The sequence below is a fragment of the Canis lupus genome, chromosome 6 (assembly GCF_048164855.1).
Source record: "Canis lupus baileyi chromosome 6, mCanLup2.hap1, whole genome shotgun sequence".
NCBI classification, from domain to species: Eukaryota; Metazoa; Chordata; class Mammalia; order Carnivora; family Canidae; genus Canis; species Canis lupus.
In genome coordinates, this window is record NC_132843.1 from 50,008,380 (window position 1) to 50,028,570 (window position 20,191).

At 44.7% G+C, this 20,191-nt stretch overlaps 1 protein-coding gene across 6 annotated transcripts in view; it reads right to left on the reverse strand.

Moving 5' to 3' along the window:
- Positions 1 to 8,029: 8,029 nt before the first annotated feature.
- The window catches only part of ILDR2 (immunoglobulin like domain containing receptor 2), a 60,880-nt gene continuing 48,718 nt past the window's right edge, over positions 8,030 to 20,191 (reverse strand). For 5 of the 6 annotated variants that reach the window (XM_072830441.1, XM_072830437.1, XM_072830439.1 and 2 more), the window contains 3 exons: positions 16,968 to 17,184; positions 14,823 to 15,501; positions 10,507 to 13,551 (listed from right to left, as the gene is read on the reverse strand). In XM_072830441.1, the coding sequence (XP_072686542.1) occupies positions 13,516 to 13,551; positions 14,823 to 15,501; positions 16,968 to 17,184 (932 nt within the window). In that variant the 3' untranslated portion in view covers positions 10,507 to 13,515. Of the gene's footprint in view, positions 13,552 to 14,822; positions 15,502 to 16,967; positions 17,185 to 20,191 lie in introns of all 6 variants that reach the window. The other variant, XM_072830442.1, reaches the window with a different exon arrangement.

Below are 20,191 nucleotides of genomic sequence, written 5' to 3' on the forward strand. Positions count from 1 at the left end.
GAAAGAAAGAAAGAAAGAAAGAGAGAAAGAGAGAAAGAAAGAAAGGAAGGAAGGAAGGAAGGAAGGAAGGAAGGAAGGAAGGAAGGAAGGAAGGAAGGAAGAAAGAAAGAAAGAAAGAAAGAAAGAAAGAAAGAAAGAAAGAAAGAAAAGAAAGAAAAGAAAAGAAAAGAAAGAAGCCTGGATACAGGCAGGGTGAACACAGAGTTTTGACAGAAACTGGGAGACAAGAGTGATTGATTGCCCTTCTGTGAGGGCTCACTGAAGTGGGGCTAGATTGCTGGGCTCAGCCATATGCATCCCCCCATCCCAACAGTGCTGAAAGCCTTCAGGGAGCACAACCTAGTGGAGTCCAGAGCCGCTTACATCAAGCCCTACCTCCCTGCGCCCTGGAGACCCATTTCCACTAGGGCCACTATATACATATAAAGCATTTTTTAATGCTTTTTAATTTTTATATATACTTTATTTTTAAAAAGACTGTATTTATGTATTCATGAGAGACACACAGAGAGGCAGAGGGAGCAGCAGGCTCCCTATGGAGAGCCTGATGTGGGGCTTGATCCCAGGACCCCGGGATCATGACCTGAGCCAAAAGCAGATGCTCAACCACTGAGCCATCCAGGCATCCCTATACATATATTATACACACATATATATTTGTGGTTTTATTTCATTTTATTTTATTTTTATATGTATATATCTTTTTCTTTCTTATTTTGGGAACTAGATTCTTTTAATAAGAAGACTGAAACATGCCCAGGATTTGTTGTTGTTGTTGTTTTGGGAGTTTTTTCTTTCCCTTTATTCCTTTCCTTTCTGGACAAGATGATGAGATGCAGAATTCACCCTAAAAGAAAGAACAGGAGGTAGTACTCACAGCCAGGGATTTAATCAATACAGATTTAAGTAAGATGTCTGAACTAGAATTTAAAATGATGATTATAAAGATACTAGCTGAGCTTTAAAAAAGCATAGAAGACACTAGAAAATCCCTTACTATAGAGATAAAAGAACTAAAATCTAGTTGGGCTGAAATTAAAATGCTATGACCAAGATGTAGTCCCAAGTGGAGGCCGTAAAACTGAGGATGAATGAAGCAGAAGAGTGAATCAGTGATATAGAAGATAAAATTATGGGAAATTAGGAAGCTGAAAAGAAGAAAGAGAAAACTGTTAGATGATAAAGGTAGACATAGGGAACTCAGCATTTCCATAAAGTGAAATATTGTCCATATTATAGGAGTAAGAGGCTCAGAAGAAGAGTGGGGGTTGTGGGAAAATAAAAGGGCAGAATATTTATTTGAACAAATTATAGCTGAGAACTTCCCTAATCTGGGGAAGAAAATAGGCATTCAAGTCCAAGAGGCACAGAGAACCCCCTCAAGATCAACAAAAATAGCTCAAGAGTACAACATGATTATAGTGAAATTTGCAAACCATAAAGAGAAAAACCTGAAAGTATCTCAGACAAAAGGGTTAACCCTTAACCTACAAGGGTTGACACATGAGGCTGGTACAGACCTGTCCAGAGAGACCTGGCAGGCTAGAAAGGACTGGCATGATATATTCAACATGTTAAGTGGGAAAAATACACAGCCAAGAATACTTTATCCAGTAAGGCTGTCATTTGGAATAGAAGGAGGGATAAAGAGTTTCCAAGACAACCAAAAACTAAAAGAATTTGTGAACACTGGGGATCCCTGGGTGGCTCAGCAGTATAGTGCCTGCCTTCGGCCCAGGGTGTCATCCTAGGGTCCTGGGATTGAGTCCCGCATCGGGGTCCCTGCATGGAGCCTGCTTCTCCCTATGCCTGTATCTCTGCCTCTCTCTCTGTGTGTCTTTCATGAATAAATTAATAAAATAAAAAGAATTTGTGAACACTAAACCATCCCTGCAAGAAATATTAAGTAGACCCTTTGAGCTGAAAGACCAAAAGCAAAGACCAGAAAGGAACAGAGTCTATAGGAACAGTAACTTTACAAGTAATACAATGGCACTAAATTAATATTTTTCAATAATTACTCTGAAAAAGGAAATAAGATAAAAATTGAGAGGGAGGCAAACCATAATAAGAGATGCTGAACTCCAGGAAACAAACTGAGGGTTGCTGGAAGGGAGGCGGATGGGGGGAAGGGATAATTGGGTTATGGGCATTAAGGAGGACACTTGATGTAATGAGCATTGGGTATTTTTTTTTTTTTTGAGCATTGGGTATTATATGCAACTGATGAATCACTAAATTCTACCTCTGAAACTAATTTTAAAGAATAATACTCTGAATGTAAATGAATTAAATGCTAATGGCTAACAGACAAATGAAAAAAATGCTTAACATCACTCAGCATCAGGGAAATACAAATCTAAATTACAATGAGATACCATCTCACACTGGACAGAATAGCTAAATTTAATATCTCGAGAAACAACAGCATTAGTAAGGATGCATAGAAAGGGGACCCCTCTGATACTGTTGGTGGGAATGCAAACTGGTGCAGCTCCTCTGAAAAACAGTATGGAGGTTCTTCAAAAAGTTAAAAATTGCTATGACCCAACAATTGCATTTCTAAGTATTTATCCAAAGGATACAAACATCATGATTCAAAGGGGCACCTGCGCCCCAATATTTATAACCATGTCCACAATAGCCAAACTATGGAAAGAGCCCAGATGTCCATCGACAGATGAATGGATAAAGAAGATATGGTATATATACAATGGAATATTACTCAGCCATCAAAAAGAATGAAATCTTGACATTTGCAACAAGGTAGATGGAACTAGAGGGTATTATGCAGGTGAAATATGTATTAGTTAGAGAAAGACAAATACTGTATGATTTCGCTCGTGTGGAATTTAAGAAACCAAACAGATGAACATAGGGAAGAGAAGGAAAAGTAAAGTAAAATGAAAACAGAGAGGGAGGCAAACCCTAAGAAATTCTTAGGGAACACACTGAGGGTTGCTGGAGGGGTGGTGGGTAGGGGATGGAGTAACTGGGTGATGACCTTTATAGCAAGGGTACTTGATGTAATAAGCACTGGGTATTATATATAACTGAGGAATCACTAAATTCTATCCCTGAAACTAATAATATATTTTATGTTAACTAAATTTAATTTAAATAAGAAATGAAAGACTCTTTTTGGATATAGTAGTGGATACCTGTTATTGTGTTTGATTTACGCAGCATCCCATTTCCCACTTCTATCAATACTCCCCTCTCTTCTTTGGAGAAATGTTCCCATCCCACTCTCCAGTCCTTCACAGAATCTCATCTTCCTAGTCATAGTGGACTTGCTATCTTTCCGGCTGCAAAGATTAGGTCAAAGATGGGCACATGACTTACTATGGGTCAATCACAGCCTTTCCTCATTGTTCTCTTGAGTAAGGCCTTTCATCTGTCTTGTCACATAAGCTGGAAAAGTGTGACTCCTGGACTGCTAGTGTCTTTATTCCTGCCTTGTAGAGAAGGTCTGTCCTTACTGGGAAAAAATATAGATATAAAAAGATAAGGAGGGATCCCTGGGTGGCGCAGCGGTTTGGTGCCTGCCTTTGGCCCAGGGCGCGATCCTGGAGACCCAGGATCGAATCCCACGTCAGGCTCCCGGTGCATGGAGCCTGCTTCTCCCTCTGCCTGTGTCTCTACCTCTCTCTCTCTCTCTGTGTGTGACTATCATAAATAAATAAATAAAAAAAAAAAAAAAAAAAAAGATAAGGAGATGTGAGTGGTGGACATAGAACTGACTACATTAAACCCAGATTTCCTCTCATTTCTACTGCTCTTCTTCCATTTCATGAACTACACCAGGATCTTTCTAATAAACTACCTCCATTCCCTCCTTTTTTTTTTTTCAGCTAGTCTGAGTTGGCTTTCTGTCATTTGCAACCAAAAGGTTTTTGACTAATATCACTGCTAAAGGAAAAACCTCAGCTGGAACTTTATGTCTCCCTGTCATGAAGGAATGAGAAAAGCCAGTTCCAGGATGGTAGCAGCAACACCAAGAGGCTGTGATTGAGGGAGGATGCTAGTATATCTATTATAAATGAATTCCATTCAGTTAAACAAAGATCTTTTATAAGAACAGTGGTAAACAGAAGTCAGCACATATATCTTTTTGGCTTTGCTCTGCTGGAGAATGAACATCTCCAGAAAAAAACAAAGTGAGCCAGGAAGAATATATTGGTGCTGGGCTGTTGCACAAGATATATAAACAAAATACAAGAACACATCTCCTGAGAGCAAGGGTTGTATTTAAAGTATTTTAATATGAGACGACAGAATCTTCTCTACTTATTTTTGAGACAGAGAGAGAGAGAGAAAGAGAGATTCATCTTTCTATGGCCAAAGTCCAGGCAATGGACTATTTGGTTGCACATTTCAGTGACATAATTTTTGCTTGTTAATGAGAAACTGGCTTCACTATAACTCTGTAGTATCAAAGTCTGATCTGACTTCAGAAAAGACTTGTAATTCAATGGTGTTAAAAACACACTTTAAAATAGCTTTAAATCAAAGAAGGCAAGTGCCTCATTCCCACTTGGTCCCAAGGAAGAAACATGAGATATTCCCCACATGGGATCCACAAAAGTCTGCCCTGAAAAGATAATATGGGAAGATCTAAAACTTGAAAAACATACAGAAAAACTTATCACTTCTAAATAAATAACTCCTAATATACTTGAATTTTATTTGCCAAAAGTGAATTCATACATGCCTCTTTAAGACTACACCTCATGGGTGGCTCAGAGGTTGAGGTCTGCCTTCAGCTCAGGACGTGATCCCAGAGATCCAGAATCAATTGAGCTCAATTGCATTGAGCTCCCTGCATGGACGCTGCTTCTGCCTATGTCTCTGCCTCTCTGTGTGTGTCTCTCATGAATAAATAAATAAAATCTTTAAAAAAAAAGAAAAAGAAACAAAAAGTCTATACCTCATGAACAATGTGAAGAACACCTCTAATACCTTGAATCCTGGAAAGTTAGTACCAGAGGTAGTTCCTTGGATGTGTGCCACTAGATGGCGTGTCAGGCTAACCCACTGCCCTTCTCTAGAGTTGGGCTTGCCGGCTACCTCTAAGCCTCCTGCCATATTTGGTGAGTCATCTCAGACCACCTAACAAGTTTTCAGGAAATGCTTAAAACTAAATTCAGCCGAAAGTCTTTCACCTAAATGGTGTGATGAGTATTATTAGGATGTATCGTCAAGATTTTTCAGAACCTTTCTGAAACCTAGTTAAGCCTGGTTCTTTATTTCTTAAATTGAATGAATATAAAAATATGATTTTTACATTAAACAAATGGGAATCAATAGGTGCAAACATAAAATATTTTTTCTCCACAACTGTCTAATTTTGATCCAGCCCATGGGTCTAGTTCTTCCTTGCTTCTTGAATAAAATCTGGATCCATAATGTTTTTGGTCACTTTTGATTGGTAAATGGACTTCAGTTTGCTTTTAACCCCCCAAATTATTAAAATAGGGACTCATTATAAAATAATCAAACTGTGAACAATATGTAAAGTTAAAGCTTTTTGTTCTCTTTTATCTTAGGCTCATTTTATTTGTATTTATTTATTTTTAAAGATTTTATTTATTTATTCATGAGAGACACAGAGAGAGGCAAAGACACAAGCAGAGGGAGAAGCAGACTCCATGCAGGGAGTCTGATGTGGGACTCGATCCCAGGACTCTGGGACCATGCCCTGAGCCAAAGGCAGATGCTCAACTGCTGAGCCATCCAGGCATCCCTCTTAGGCTCATTTTAGTCTAGAAGCTTGCTTAGAAAGAAATTCATGTACTTTCTAGATTTATCTCACTTAGCACTTCCATTCCCTCTTCACTCAATTACTCATTTCTCTCGGACCTTCCAGAGTTACCATGTATACGTAGAGTCATTATGGAGAGAAGGAAGACAGGTGAGGAGCAAGAAAGGTCGTTCTTCACTGGTATCCATACAGTATGGCACTCTACCAAACATAATTTAAAAACTACAAAATGTATAAGGAAATAAGAAACCATAAGTGAGAGTTAACAGAACTAATGAACTTCAAAAACCTATAAAGATTGCAGAAAGAATAACTGGGTATAAAGTATAAAATTAGTACAGTTAACATAGTCAAAGAAATAAGAGGGAATTGTCTACAAGATTAAGGAGCAGGGGGCAGCCTGGGTGGCTCAGTGGTTTAGCACAGCCTTAAACCCAGGGCCTGATCCTGGAATCCCAGGATCGAGTCCTGCGTCGGGCTCCCTGTGTGGAGCCTGCTTCTCCCTCTGCCTGTGTCTCTGCCTCTCTCTCTCTCTCTCTGTGTCTCATGAATAAATAAAATCTTTAAAAAAAAAAAAAAAGATTAAGGAGCAGGACAGTATCAACAATGACCATGAAAATTTGAAAAGAACTAAAGTGAACTTTTAGAAATGAAAAATTTTGAATTGAAATTAAAACTCAAAGAAGATTAGAGCCACCTGAAGAGAAAAATAGTGAACTAGAAGATAAACTTGACGGAATTACCCAGAATACAGCACAGAAAGACAAAGAGATGAAAAAGACAAAAGACAGATTAAGCAATATGGAGGATAGTATAAAAAGGCCTAACATACATTTAGCTGGAATCATCAAAAGAGAGCTTAAAGAGAAGACATACTTGACATATTAATAAGTAAGAGTTTACCATCATTAATGGAAAATCCAACCCACAGATTCAGGGAGCACAACAAATCCCAATCTGAATAAAAAAAGAAATCAACACCATGTTAATTAAACCAAAGAACACAAGAGACAAAAAGAAAATCTTAAAAACAGCCAGAGAAACAAGACAGATACAAAGGAAGGATAATTAGATTGGTAACTGACTTACAAGCAACAGCAAAAGTCAGAAGAGATTAGACTAATATCTTCAGTGTGCCAAAGGAAAATAACTATTAGTCTAAAGTTGCATACTCGGTAAAATTATCTTTCAAGAACAAGAATGATGTAAAGCCTTTGTTTTAGATAAACAAAAATGGACACAGCATCCTACCGGAAGACCACTACTAGAGAAAACTTCAGAAAGAAGGGAAAAGATTTCAAAAGAAGATCTGAAATGCAGAAAGAAAAGATGTGTGGAGAAAACATGTAGATATATAAATCAATATTGTATTTTTTCTAGACAATATTTTATAAAGCTGAAAAGGCAAGATAAAGTGAAAACAATGGACAAAATCAAAAGTCCAGAGGAGGTAGTCAGAGTTAAATCGCTTCGGAGTCTATCTTCAAGTGAACATTTTTAAGGTAACTACTAACAGAATTGAGTCCATATGCTTCCAGCAAGGATAGGCTTTCTATTCAACCAGAACTCTAAAATCTAGGACTCCCTTGGTAGGGTCTCTCTCATAAGAAAGGATTAGTATGTCCCCAAGGTAGTTATCCTTTCTTTTGCTAACAAAGATTTTTCAGATCTCTTTGGAACTTCAAATGTCCTCCCACAAATAGCTTCCTTCCTCCCCCATTTCTAGCAGGCAGATCCTTGTGCCCATTGTGAAAATGAGCTAGGTACCATCACCTTGCCCACCGTCTTTCCTACTGCTCATACTCTCCTGAATGTTAGTCTGTGGAGAGCAGCGAGAATGGCACTAGAATCTATCCGGGCCATACATAGCATATGAAAGTCTGTGAAAACAGATGCCTGGGTGGCTCGGTGGTTGAGAGTCTACCTTCAGCTCAGGGCGTGATCCTGGGATCCTGGGATTGAGTCCTGTGTCAGGATCCCTGCAGGGAGCCTGCTTCTCCCTCCACCTGTGTCTCTCTATAAATAAATAAATAAATAAATAAATAAATAAATAAATAAATAAATATTATTTTAAAAAGTCTGTGAAAACGTATTTATGCTCTGTTAGTACTTGCCTCCCCTACAATCCCACTGTATTTAACCCTCTAATACAGTACTTAAAACAATCAGAGGCAGTTGTGTATGATTTTTTTCCCCCTGCTGAGGTCATTTAATGTCAGATCAGATTAAACATAGTTGTGTTAATTAGGAGCTCTTGGTAACAAATGTAGGTGAAATGCTTTATTTAGAGTAAAACATTACAAGCAAAATCACTTTATATGTTTGACACTGGAAAAAATCATGGGCAACAGTGATACAACATTTTAGTTTTGATGCCACAGACAAGGCACAAAATAACTGGGCAGGTAACTCTCAAGCAACAGATTTCTGACCCCTTGTCCTGTTTTTCCTTCTATTCCCCTCTTGTATATTCCCAAAAGGAATATTCTCATGGGATAGTGTCTGATAGCTTTGTTAATAAGCTGGCTTTTCCTTAAAGCCAAGGTAAGAGCGAAGTTATTTGTGTCTCTTTTGGTTTTTCCGGAAGAGATGGGTCGGGTCACATGGGCTTGTGTCCAGCCCCAGGAAGAAACTCTAACAAAGCTTCTAACTGTTAGAGCTGCATCGTCTCCTTCTACATCTAGTCCCTCCTAGCTCTGCCTAAAATCCCCAAATGCAGTGGAGGTGCCAGATAGTTCACTTCTAAGCAGGTTGCCCCCAAGCCCTAGAATTCTGAGTTTAGATGAATTTGTAGTTTGGCTCAGAAGTTCCTCTTCAAGAAGGAATCTGAAGTATATTTTTGTCCAAGCCTTTTCTCCTCACAGCACAGCTAATGAAACCAGAAACCATCCTTGAGGGAAGCTGGCTCTCGTGCAGAGCCGCAGTGGAGGAGTGGGGTGGGCAGCATGAAGCAGCCCTCACTGCCAGCCTTCACAGCCTCCCCGCTGCTGGCCGCGTGTGGGTGAGCACGGGGGCCAGGACTCTGCACCAGGTGCAGACCAGTCAGATACCAGTCCTGGGGGGGTTGCAGGATCGTCTGGGAAGAACCCTACACAGACAGAGGGAGGAGGGTGTTGGGAGGATCAAAGGCTATAATGCCTGTGAAAGTGCTCTGTAAACAGTGATATACCATAAAAATAACACAAATACATTAGTATTAAACTTATCACCCTCAGGCAGTGCCAAAACTCGGGATACTGCTTAAAACAGCACAACATTATCTCCGTTCTCACTCTGATAGTAAAACTCCTTACTTAAAGCTCCACGGATCAGCGTTCCAGGTGACTAGGAGGTAGGATCCTGGCAGGAAAAAAACAAAAAACAAAAAAACTAGGCACTCTTCCTCTAGGACTTTAAGTACCCAGGGTACTATTTTGGTGAATTTGGATCTCTACATCCTGTAAGTCAGTTTTGAACTCTAGCAAGATTCTGGCAGCATCTAATCTGATTTTATTATTCTTGCCCACCCCACTTTGGGTCTTAAGGTGGAAGGGGGAGTTGACCAGCCAGGCTGATAATTTGAATGCTTCAAAAAATGATTTGCCATTTCCCTTTTCCATTTCCTTCTATTCATGATCTAAGTTTTGCTCAGAATAACATTAAGGGAATGAGAAAATTACCTATAATTCTTGTTGTCAGATCTAAGATTGTCACAACAGATCACTATTCTAGGATTAGAAACATCTAGAACCGGCTCTTGGGGAGTGTTCCTAGTTTCCCTCTCTGCCTCACACAGTTCTCCTGCCTCTGGACGCTGGCAAGCCGATCCCCATCATCACAGCCAGACTGCTGGGGGCTTCACCACTGCCTGCCCCAAGGGAGTAAGAAGACGTCTGAACCCACCTAATCAATCTCCAAGGAAGGGCCCAACAATACATTTTCAACAGCAATCAAGTCATTTGTAGTTTAGGCAATCTGGGGAAACACTAATCCAGCAGAAAGGATCAGGCTTGAAATCTAAAAGCCTAATTAGATTTGTAACTTCACTAATGGCAATGCTGGTTTATTTCTTCACCTTTAAAGAAAAGGGGGGTTGGATTACAATAGTACCTGCAACTTCAGCTTCTCTCAAACGCTCCCCAAAGTCTAGTCAGATGACCTATATGACGTCTTTCAGATTATTTAGAAATACTTAGACATGTGGCTAGGTGTTTTCAGCATGGAGTGCCTCGGGCTACAGTGGCAACCCCTTTCTACCTCCAGTCCCATGCCAGGTGCAGAAGTGAGGATCATGTGAAGCGAGATGAGACGCCCATTATCTGTGCCAGACTTTCTGTGTGTTACGGAGGGTGGCCAGCAGCACTCACGGCTGCAGAACTGAGGCCCTGGTCAAGCAGAGGCAGAGCGCCCCTGTGAACATGCTTGCATGGAACAGCTGACATGTATCATCAGGTCCATGGCAAATGTCCCCAGCTTCCTAGTGAATCTATGTATCGCCTAAAGAAGCTGTTCTGCGGGATACCTCCAGCCACCTGCATCAACTTTCCCGACGACATATCCCTGACTCAGCTGTGACTCACAAGCAAACAGCAGCTCCTGCCATCATCCCACTGGGCCTTCTGCGTTGTACCCCTCTCCATCCTAATTCACCTCTTTCAATCAGATTTTTTAATACTGGTTTGCAGAACACTGAGCTTATCTTTAAAATACAATGGACTGACACACACACACACACACAACATTTAAATATCAAAATATACCCATTTAAATTTAAAAACTTTAATTCTCTGGGTTTGTTGTAATTTATCCATAGCAGTATTTCACATGATATGCATAAAACCTCCTACTTCTTTCCTGGGCATGTCTTATTTCCCCTTTTCAATTGCAGGGTCCCAATGGACAGAGATCATCTCTTACACAGGACTTATTTTGTACCCCCAGTAAAGCCTAGGAAGGAAGCTAATATGTATAAGCCCTTCCTGTGTGGGAAACGCTACTCGGGGAAGAAACAAGAAGACCCACTGAGAAAAGCCACGGTGCTGAGAATGGCCAGCTTTGCCTTTGCTTGTCTAGCCAGTCTTGTCTCTATCCACATACCCAGAAACAACAGTGTTCTCTCTCCGGGGAGTGATTTATGCAGCCCTACAGAGGACAACCTGGTCCTATATCCCCAGGTTATTTCAGGAGCCTGTTATCTTCATGGTTTTGATTGCATTGTCTGTCCATCGTTTTTGCTGTCTTTGGGATTGCAGGTTTCCAATTTTAATAATTCTTTCCCATGACTCCCCTAACTTTCTCCAAAATCCTACATGCCCTCGGCTAACAAAAGCAATATGTCTGGTCTCTGCAGCTGGTGCTATGGGGCTCTTTGGTGGAGAGAAGCCTGACACAGTGCTCAGTGTGAAGAGAGAATAGCCTCTGAAGCTACCCAATATTCTCCAGAATTGCCTGAGCAAGTTAAAATCCAAAGCTGGTGACTAAGAAATGACGATGTTTAATCATCCTTTCCATCTGAACTGGGGCCCAAACAGACTAGACCTAGCTCTCAGAGGCCAGGGACACCAGCAAGTCTAAGATTCAGCACCAGGGTTATGGCTTGTGTCTTCCTGCCCTTGGAAGTGCCAGCACTGGGCTGAACTGTCCCTGGTTCCTCTTAGGCCAAAGCCACTGCAAAGTCCTTTGGTAGGCCAAGTCTCCTCCAAGCATGAGTTGATATCAACTCATCCTTCTGATCCTCACCAGCCACTTCTTTATTTCATTGCAAACGTAGGACTGTTTTAGAAGTGCCATGAAGTAAATGGATACCAGTGGAATGGTGCTCTGAGAATAGGGCCCAGCTCCAGTCAGGTGGTTCTGGAGACCAAGGAGATGTTGAACAAGAAGCCTTCATAGGTTGCCCATGGACTAAAAAATAGAAAATTGACCAGTACTGGGAGGCCAAGCATCACTGTCCTGCGTTGATTTGATCCAACCATGTGTCCCACCATAATGGTGTGGGATGAAAAGCTCTGGCAAACGTTTGCCAAAGGAAGTGGAGACTGTGATAACACCTAAGGTTAGATGGAGTCAGGGAGTAAGGGCTGAACATCCAGACAAGAAGAAACGGTCAGCTTTTCCTTGAAGAGAAACAGACATTTAAAGGGTGCACCAACTTCTCATGCCTTGAGTAGGAATCAGCAGTTTGGGCTGGGCTCAGCTAGGCAGTTCTTTTGTCAGTCTTGGCTGGGTCACGCCTGTGTTTGCAATCAGCTGAGACTTGACAGACTGTCAGGGTGTAAGGGCTATTGGGCCTTTTTTCCTCATCATGCAGTGGGGATAGCCAGAGAATTTTTCAAGTCTCTGCTTGTGTTACATTTGTTTTGGGCCACTGGTCAAATCAAATCACACAGCCAATCCCAGATTCGAGGGGTAGAGAAACAGACTGCACCTCTTGATGAGAAGGGAAGTAGTTGTGGCCATTTTTTGCAATCTATACAAATTACAAAATCCAGAGATATCTAGCTTTGGGATTTAGGTAAAATCTATCATTTTGGCAAGAGTGGGAATAGGAAGTGCTCCTCCTTCCTAAGAGCAATATCACTCATTTCCCAAAGCATCTAGAGCAGCAGCCTAGTGAGGCAGAGATAGTGCTCCACACATCTCTGGTGTCCTGGAATAACAGAGCTGGAATGGCAGAAACAACTCATGGTAAATGAAGTACTAAACCAGAGAAGACTGAGTAGAGTTTGTGGGGAACATGGCCCGCATTCAGAACATAATGAAATCATATATTCTTTTTCTCTTCAATTCTTTTTCATCATTCTTTATTTTAGGTTACTGTTTCTCCTTTTTTCCCCTTCCTCTTTGCTTTTATATGTGTATTTTAAGCTTTATTAAAAGGCACCTGATGACAATTGAATCAGAGTGCAGAGGGAGGGGGGCTCCATGGGTGGCACCAACCTGTGGAAAATCCAGGGGAAGGAAGGATGAGGAGAGCCCTTAATGTCCAAGACTCATATGTCACTGTGCACAGAGGAAAGAAAAAAAGCAGTTTGTGTTCTCAGAATGGAAAAAGAAATACCACTTATACAGCTTTTCAAAAAGGTATACTCTCAAAAAAAAAAAAAAAAAAGTATACTCTCTTTTGTCTTGTTCCAGCCACTCAAGAACTGTCATTCAGAACAGCAAACTGAAGTCATTTCTCTGATTGTCCAGCAGGTCACTGTCACTGAACTCACCAAAGGCCTTCTGATTTGTGCGTAACAATAGTCATTGACTAGTGACTGGGAGGAAATGGGGATAAAAGGTATATTTTGCCCAAAGCTATCTTCCGTTGTCAGTACAAGGCCTTCTTCTAACAGTACTATTAAGTTCTTCTGTCTCTAAGCACAGCACAGAAGGTATAGAAGAACATACTGTAGGCAGAGGCATTTTCGAGGGATTAGCAGTCCGGAGCTAACTCCCTTTCAGAATTGGAAAAGGAATCCTGGTTCGGCTAAGGAAGAACATCAGGCAGGATGAACTCAGTGAGTGAGACACTCCATGTGTGGGAATGTTCTCACACGTAGTCATCTTCCTAAGTTTCTCATACTAGTTAGATATACACTGAGGTTTGGAATCAGCCTCCCTGAAAGGCTGCCCCCCACCCCTTGCCAAAGCAAAGATCAGCAAATCTTCCAAGGTGGTGGCCAGAGAAGGTCCCTGGCGGGCCTGCTGGCTCTTGGATCTGTGTCTTGTCCCGGTAGTCCACTTCTGATTTCTAGTCACCCAGAGAGATGTCTTGAAAACAAACATCAGACCACAAGGGACATCCTGGTTGGAAAGTCACTCTGGAAAAGAGCAGAATGGGCACAGCATTAAACTACACAATGGTTAAAGAAACCCAACATAAGAGGTGGTTCCTTGGGCAGAGTCCACAACCTGTTCAGAGTCTGGCACCCCCAGACTCAGGGCATTTTATCAAACTTGTGGTCATTATTCCTAAGCCTCAGTTCCTGCTGAAGCCAACATACATGTGACAGAACTTAGCTCTACAGCCAGAGAATGGCTTCCCAATCCCTTAGGGCTAACCACAATGTTCATAACACACAACAGCTAGTGCAGATGGTGTGTCATCAACCCAACGGAACCACAAAGTTCACTCCTGCTCATGGTACTTCATACGTCATCTCATTTTTCTCTTTAAAGAACAACAACCAAGAAAAGTTAATTATTTTGGAGGGGTTAATAATCATGTCAAAATTTCTTTCCATTCACATTCTCTCCCCATACCTCACACTAAAGAAAATGTCCACCTTGAATTATGAAACACAAAATGGCAGAAGAGGCAGAGGACCTGGAGGAGGGAGCATGAGCACTGGGGCTTGCAGAGGGGCCCCCAGAGCACAAGGGGCAGAGGCTCTTTGGCAACCCAGAGGAGACATCTGTGACCGTCCCCCAGCCTTCCTCTGAAGTCCAGGGCTCACATTTAGGGGCTGAGGGATGGACTGGGCTGCTCTTGGCATTTACAGAGAAAGCAATAAAAACCTATGTAAGGCCAATTACAAAAAGAGGCAATTAACTGGGCAGGGACCAAAAGGTTTCCCTCACACAGAGCACAATTTTCAGTTTCCATTCAACAAAATGTCAAAGGAGGAAAGAAGTGAGCTGTCCTTCAAAAATAGCAGCAGCTACTAACCTTCTCTGGGATGTGAAGGCTTTGGGAATTTTATGCAAGTCATAAACCCTCGCGGTACGGGGTGGGGGACCTGGGAGGAATGCGCACACAGGCACGCACAGAACACGCACACGCGTCTCCGAAGTCCACCTAAAGGATTGCCTCGAATCCCCGATGCTGCACGCTTGCAGCCGGTCTTAAGCATCTGAGACTCCACATCCACACGCCGCTTATTTCTGCTCTGGGCGAGTGTGCGGGGCCCCAGGCTTCCGGACATGAGCTGGTCCCGGGCAGGGCGCAGCAGCGCGAGGCCCCCGCAAGCCAGCCCAGCGTCCCGGGTCCCCACGGTCCCTACCGCGCCTGCGCGCTCCGTCCCGCGCCCCCGCGGCCCCCGCCCCCCCCCCGCGCCCCCCCCCCCACGGGCAGCGGCGGGCCCGGCCTCACGGGCTTCTTGCTGGGCTCCTTCTTCCGCTTCTTCTCCGAGTTGCTGTGATAGGGCAGGTCGCGGCCGCGGTAGGACGGGCCCCGGCTCAGCTCGCGCTCGCTGTAGGGCGGCAGCGCGTCGTCGGCGGAGTCGTCGTCGTCGTCGTCGTCGTCGTCCTGCGGCGCGGCCGCCTTGTAGGTGGCGGGCGGCGACCAGGCGTAGTAGGAGGCGCTGCGGCGGCCGAGCTGCGCGCTCAGCCGGGACGGCGTCTCGAGGCTGCCGCCGCGGCTGGCGCCCTCGGGCCGGGCCTGGCGCTCCAGGCCGCCGGCGCGGGGCGCGTGCTCGTACTTGGGCGCGGTGCCCGGCGTGCGGCTCACCAGGCGCGGCAGCGGCGCGTCGTCGGGCCGCCGGCGCGGGGGGCTGGGGGCCCAGGCGCGGCCCGCGTCGCCCAGCGGCTCCCGGCTGCGGCTGCGGCCGTAGTAGCCCTCGGGCGAGCCGTCCTGGAAGAAGCCCCCGAGCGCGCGCGCCTCCGGGCGCTCGAAGCGGCCGCCGCCCCGCGCCTCGTGGCTGTCGCCGTCGGCCCTGCGGGAGCGCGCCCCGTACGAGTCGGCGAAGGCGGCCAGTTCGTCCATGGAGACGGCCGGCACCCCGGCGGCGAAGTTCTTCCGGGACAGCATCTCGGACTTGGAGCGCTGCTGGCTGCGGGCAGAGGGCACAGGAGCCGGCGGTCAGCGCGCCCGGGCCCGAACCTGTAACCCGGACCCGCGCACCTGCCGGGGCGGGGAGCCCGGGGGAGCCGCGCGCGCGCCCCGCGCCCCTGGCCCCGGGCTGAGCATCCTCCCGGGCCCCCGGCCCCAGGCTGAGCAGCCTCCCGGCCCCTGGCCCCTGGCCCCTGGCCCCGGGCTGAGCAGCCTCCCGGCCCCTGGCCCCTGGCCCCTGGCCCCGGGCTGAGCAGCCTCCCGGCCCCCGGCCCCTGGCTCCAGGCTGAGCAGCCTCCTGGCTCCCAGCGCCTGGCTAATCAGGGACCCCTCTGACGCTCTCAGACACAAGAAGGAGGGCGACCGCGGCTCTCTCCTGAATTTGTGCTAAGGATCAAAACGCAGCGGTGATTTGTATGGTGCCAGGGACACCGCGGGGCCCTCTGATCATTGTTATGGGACTTCTGGTTGACAAGCACCTGTCCCACTTCTGGCACCTTCGAAACCAGCGTGGGTGGTGTGGCTTGTGATACAAACAGTCCTGGCCCAAGGATTCCGTGTAATATCTGCTGATAGACGGAGAAGCCTTTTCCTCCCTCAGAGCCCGCGGCCAAGTTCCCTCTGCAAGTTCCCTGCAGTTGGTAAGTCTAAGAAAAAGGCAATGTCTACTGTCCTTCAAGATGAAGGACAGGTGAGTGGTAACGGTGCTATTCAGTGGGAAGCAGCCATACAAAACAAGGTGCACATCTTGGCCTCCCACGTTCACTGGCCAGGTGACTCTAGGTAAGTTCCTTCACATCTGTACATTTCAGTTTCCCCAACTTAAAACGGAGCCGTTAACAGTACCGCCTTGTAGACTTACGAGAATCAAACACAGCAGTATAAGGGGTCTGGCATTTTACTTTTCACAAAGGAGCGATCAAAAATGATTGAGGGGCACCTGGGTGGCTCAGTTGGTGAAGCATCTTGCTCCCTTGGTTTTGGCCCAGGTCATCATCTCATGGGTGCTGAGATCTATCCTGATGCCAGGAGTCTGCTTAAAGATTCTCTCCCTCTGCCCCTCCCCTCACCAGTCGTTCTGCTGTGCGCACGCATGCTCTCTCTCTCAAATAAATAAACCTTTAAAAAAAAAAAGTGATGGAGATGATACATGGAAATTTTCAGAGGTTACAGGATAAGATTTTATGAGAAGTGCAAGGAAATGTTAATAAGGTTCCTTAAGGACCGTAGAGTAGCCATTTCAAATGTACTTGAATGACTATTACTTCACATGGTGTCACAGGTGTTCCCTTGCTTAATCGACATGAGAAGGGGATGTTCAATACGCCAAAGAGAGGTGTGGCAGGAAAACCTGAATGGGGGACAGAGATGCTATTGGGAACTGACAGTCTCAGAGCCACCTTGCCTTCCAGCTCCCACCCCTTGCATCAAGCGCCAGAGCTGCAGCACTGGCACAGCCATCTTCACCTGTACCTGAAGCTCTCCCGGTCCTCTTTGTTATATTCCATGGCTGAGGGCCCCCGGCTTGCCCCACTGCTGCCTCCCATGACACCCGACCAGTAGTCAGGATTGCTCTCCAAGTCCCCGGACACAGGGAACTGCTTGCTTCTCATCTGGTGGTAGGCCTGGCGGAAATTGCTGTCTTCCTCATGCAGAGAGCTGAGTTCAGAGATGGTGTTGTTATCTGCAGGGACAAAACCAGGCATGATAGACCTTTCTACATATCAGGATGGGAGCTCTGTTAAGGGCTGAGACCAAGGCTCTGGGGAAACACCCTCCCGAAGGCCTCAATCCTGTCCATGTTTGGTTGTAGGCCTGAACTAAGCTCAGCAGGAACTGGCTCCATCCAGAAGCCCCCTTGCTTATAGAGAAGAAGACTTCCTACATGCTCTGATCTTAGAAGAGGAAAACAATTGTTTCTGTTCCACCTAAGGCACGTTTCCAAGAAGTTGGGCTTTTTGCAGCTGGTTTCCTCCTAGGGCATCATCATCCTTGTTCCAGTGTTTTTCTTCTTCTTGTATACTTCTGTGAAAGCCATGATGATCCCGGGCATGTTGACCCAAAATGGGCAAAAAAGAGAGAGAAGCTACAGTTCACAAAATCTTCCTTGCTTTTGGCCGAATCCCAAGATGGGTCTTTGGAACCAGAATAGCCCCATGCTTCAGAGGAACCCATTCCAGCCTCCCCCAACTGTGCCCTTCAGCACAGAACATAGTCCACAGGCTCAAGAGGACTGCATACCTAGTATCCAATCATCCCCTTTCTGTATGCTCATCCAGGAATGTGGACTACCCTTCTCAATTGGTACCAAGTCCATTTCCAGGGTCTATAAAGACTTCTTTGCCTCCTCAAAGAGTAATCCAGGTGTATGTGGCCATGGGTAACTAGGACAGCTATGTTGAGGTATGAGGAAAAAAGGGAGGTTGGCTGCACTATGGCCTGTTGGCTCCACTTGTACTTTTCCTAAACAACTGTAAGGGACAGAGTGGGGGTAGGGGGTTCATAGTTTTCTCATTTCCTAAAGTGGCCTAAGTAGCATTTTGCAAAAGCACTTGTGAACAAGGCCAGAATCACAGTCTAAAAGAAAAAAAAAAAAAACCCAACTATTTATTTATAGAACTTTGAAATGGATTGAATTTCATTTTACTTAAAAAACACAGCTAGTGAATCTATTTGTAATGCAACTGGATCCATTTGTTTTCTAAAATCCTTTGATTAGAACTTAAAATATTATCAAAATCAATATTTACAAAGTATCAGGACTGGCTATTGAGCAAAAGGTAAGCCAACATAGGATGTGGGCAGCAAAAATATGTGTCTTGGGTTCCCCTCAACTTCTCTTTTCCTATCCCCAACAGTTCTTGGTGGAACAGAGAATTTTGCTGACTCCCACCCATAAAGAAAAGGAATGCCCTGCCCCTGCCTCCTCCCCCCTGGATAAACACAGCCTCCTTGTCCTGTTTTACCAGGTCTGGGCTTACTGCAGATTCATTTTGGTCATGTAATCAGTTGGTTTTGAATTATGATCGAATTTTTAAACCTTTTCATCCTTCTAAGGAGAATGGAGTAGTCAGTGACTATTTGAAAGGAAAATAACTCAGATACTACTGATTAATAAAATCTAGAACCTCCCTTTTCTCATGTTCCCAGAGAATTCTAATCTCCTGAGAACAGTAAAGAACTTTAAAACACATCAAACGAAACTATTGAAAAATCACATTGTGGGCTCAGAACTTTCCTTAAACTTCAGCGAATAATGGATCTTTTCCATTTCTCCACATACTGAGGGCTACCTCAGTGTCACCATTCATAGTGACGGGCTGTCTAGGTTGTATACTGCTCTAACATTTCTGCCACATTGAACTTAAACATCAACATCCCTGCTTCACAAACACCTGAAAATGTAATTCTAGGACAGAATAAGCAAACTTTTTCCATAAAGGGCCAGATGTTAAGTATTTTAGGCTTTGTAAGCCATACTGTTACAATTACTCAACTCTGTCATGGTAGTGTGAAAGCAGTCACAGACAGTATGTAAGTGAACTGGCATGGTTCTGCTCCAATACAAACTATTTCTAAAAACTGGAGGTGGAACATATTTGCCCTGGGAGCTATAGTCTGCAAGATCACTGCACCAGTTTCTGGACTAAAAATATCCCAAGAGCAACCCCCTACTTAAAAGACACAAGGAAAGTGAGGCTCTTATGGCTAGCAAATTCACAAACCTGAAATTCCCAGTTCTTACAGATTCAAAACCATGAGATCCATTTTACAATGAGATCCTCAAGACTGTCCCACATCCATGATCCACCCCAGGGTTTATTCTGCTCTTCAGAAATAGAACCTCTCAAAGCCAAGTGAACTGTATTCCTACTTCATCTCTATGCAATTATTGTCATGTCAACCTGCAGGCTCCAGGAGATCTTGGTTCTAGTTTTGGCACTGAGGTACCAGCACTGGGTACTTTCCCTCTTTGCTTCCTTTCCTCCTCTGTAAGATGAGGGAGGTGGCTTCAACCATCTCAGTCTCTTCAGCTCTAACATACTAAAGTCCTAGGAGATAGAAGGCTGTGATCTCTGAACAGGAACAGCTGCTACAGCCATGGAGCCATCCATTTGCTCAAAAATTTATTGTGTAAAGAGCCCAGGACTGGGAGTCAGACAAGCTGGATTCTAATCCTGGTCCAGTCACTTCAACCCTTTGGGTTTCTGTTTCCCCAGCTGTACACTGCGAAGATTGATCTTGGCCATCTCTAAGGTCCCCTGGGATGCTAAGATGCCATTACCTTAGGACCAACCAGTCCCTGGAGACCACTGTAATCCAGTTGGCCAGGAGACATCACCTTAGTCAGGATCGATCCTTTACTTTTAACCTCAGTTTTTAACTCTTTCTCGGAGCTGAGAGATCCACAGATTTCCTCCCCAGGTCCCTTCTCCTTGGTCGCCATTTCTGTCCCCTTACAGGGCTCCATGACAACACATTACAACTAACTCGTCAAGTGCAGTGACATCTGCATTCCTGACATTCCAATCTGGAGATGGTCTTTTTATAGTCGGGGCGGTGGGAGGATGCAGCGATGGATGCGGCTCAGACAGGATGAATTTAGCATTGCAAACTGGGAGGAATATGTTGTCCTTAATCTGAATAAAGCGCCTCTAGTCTGGGACTGTTTCCCCAACAATTCCACCAAG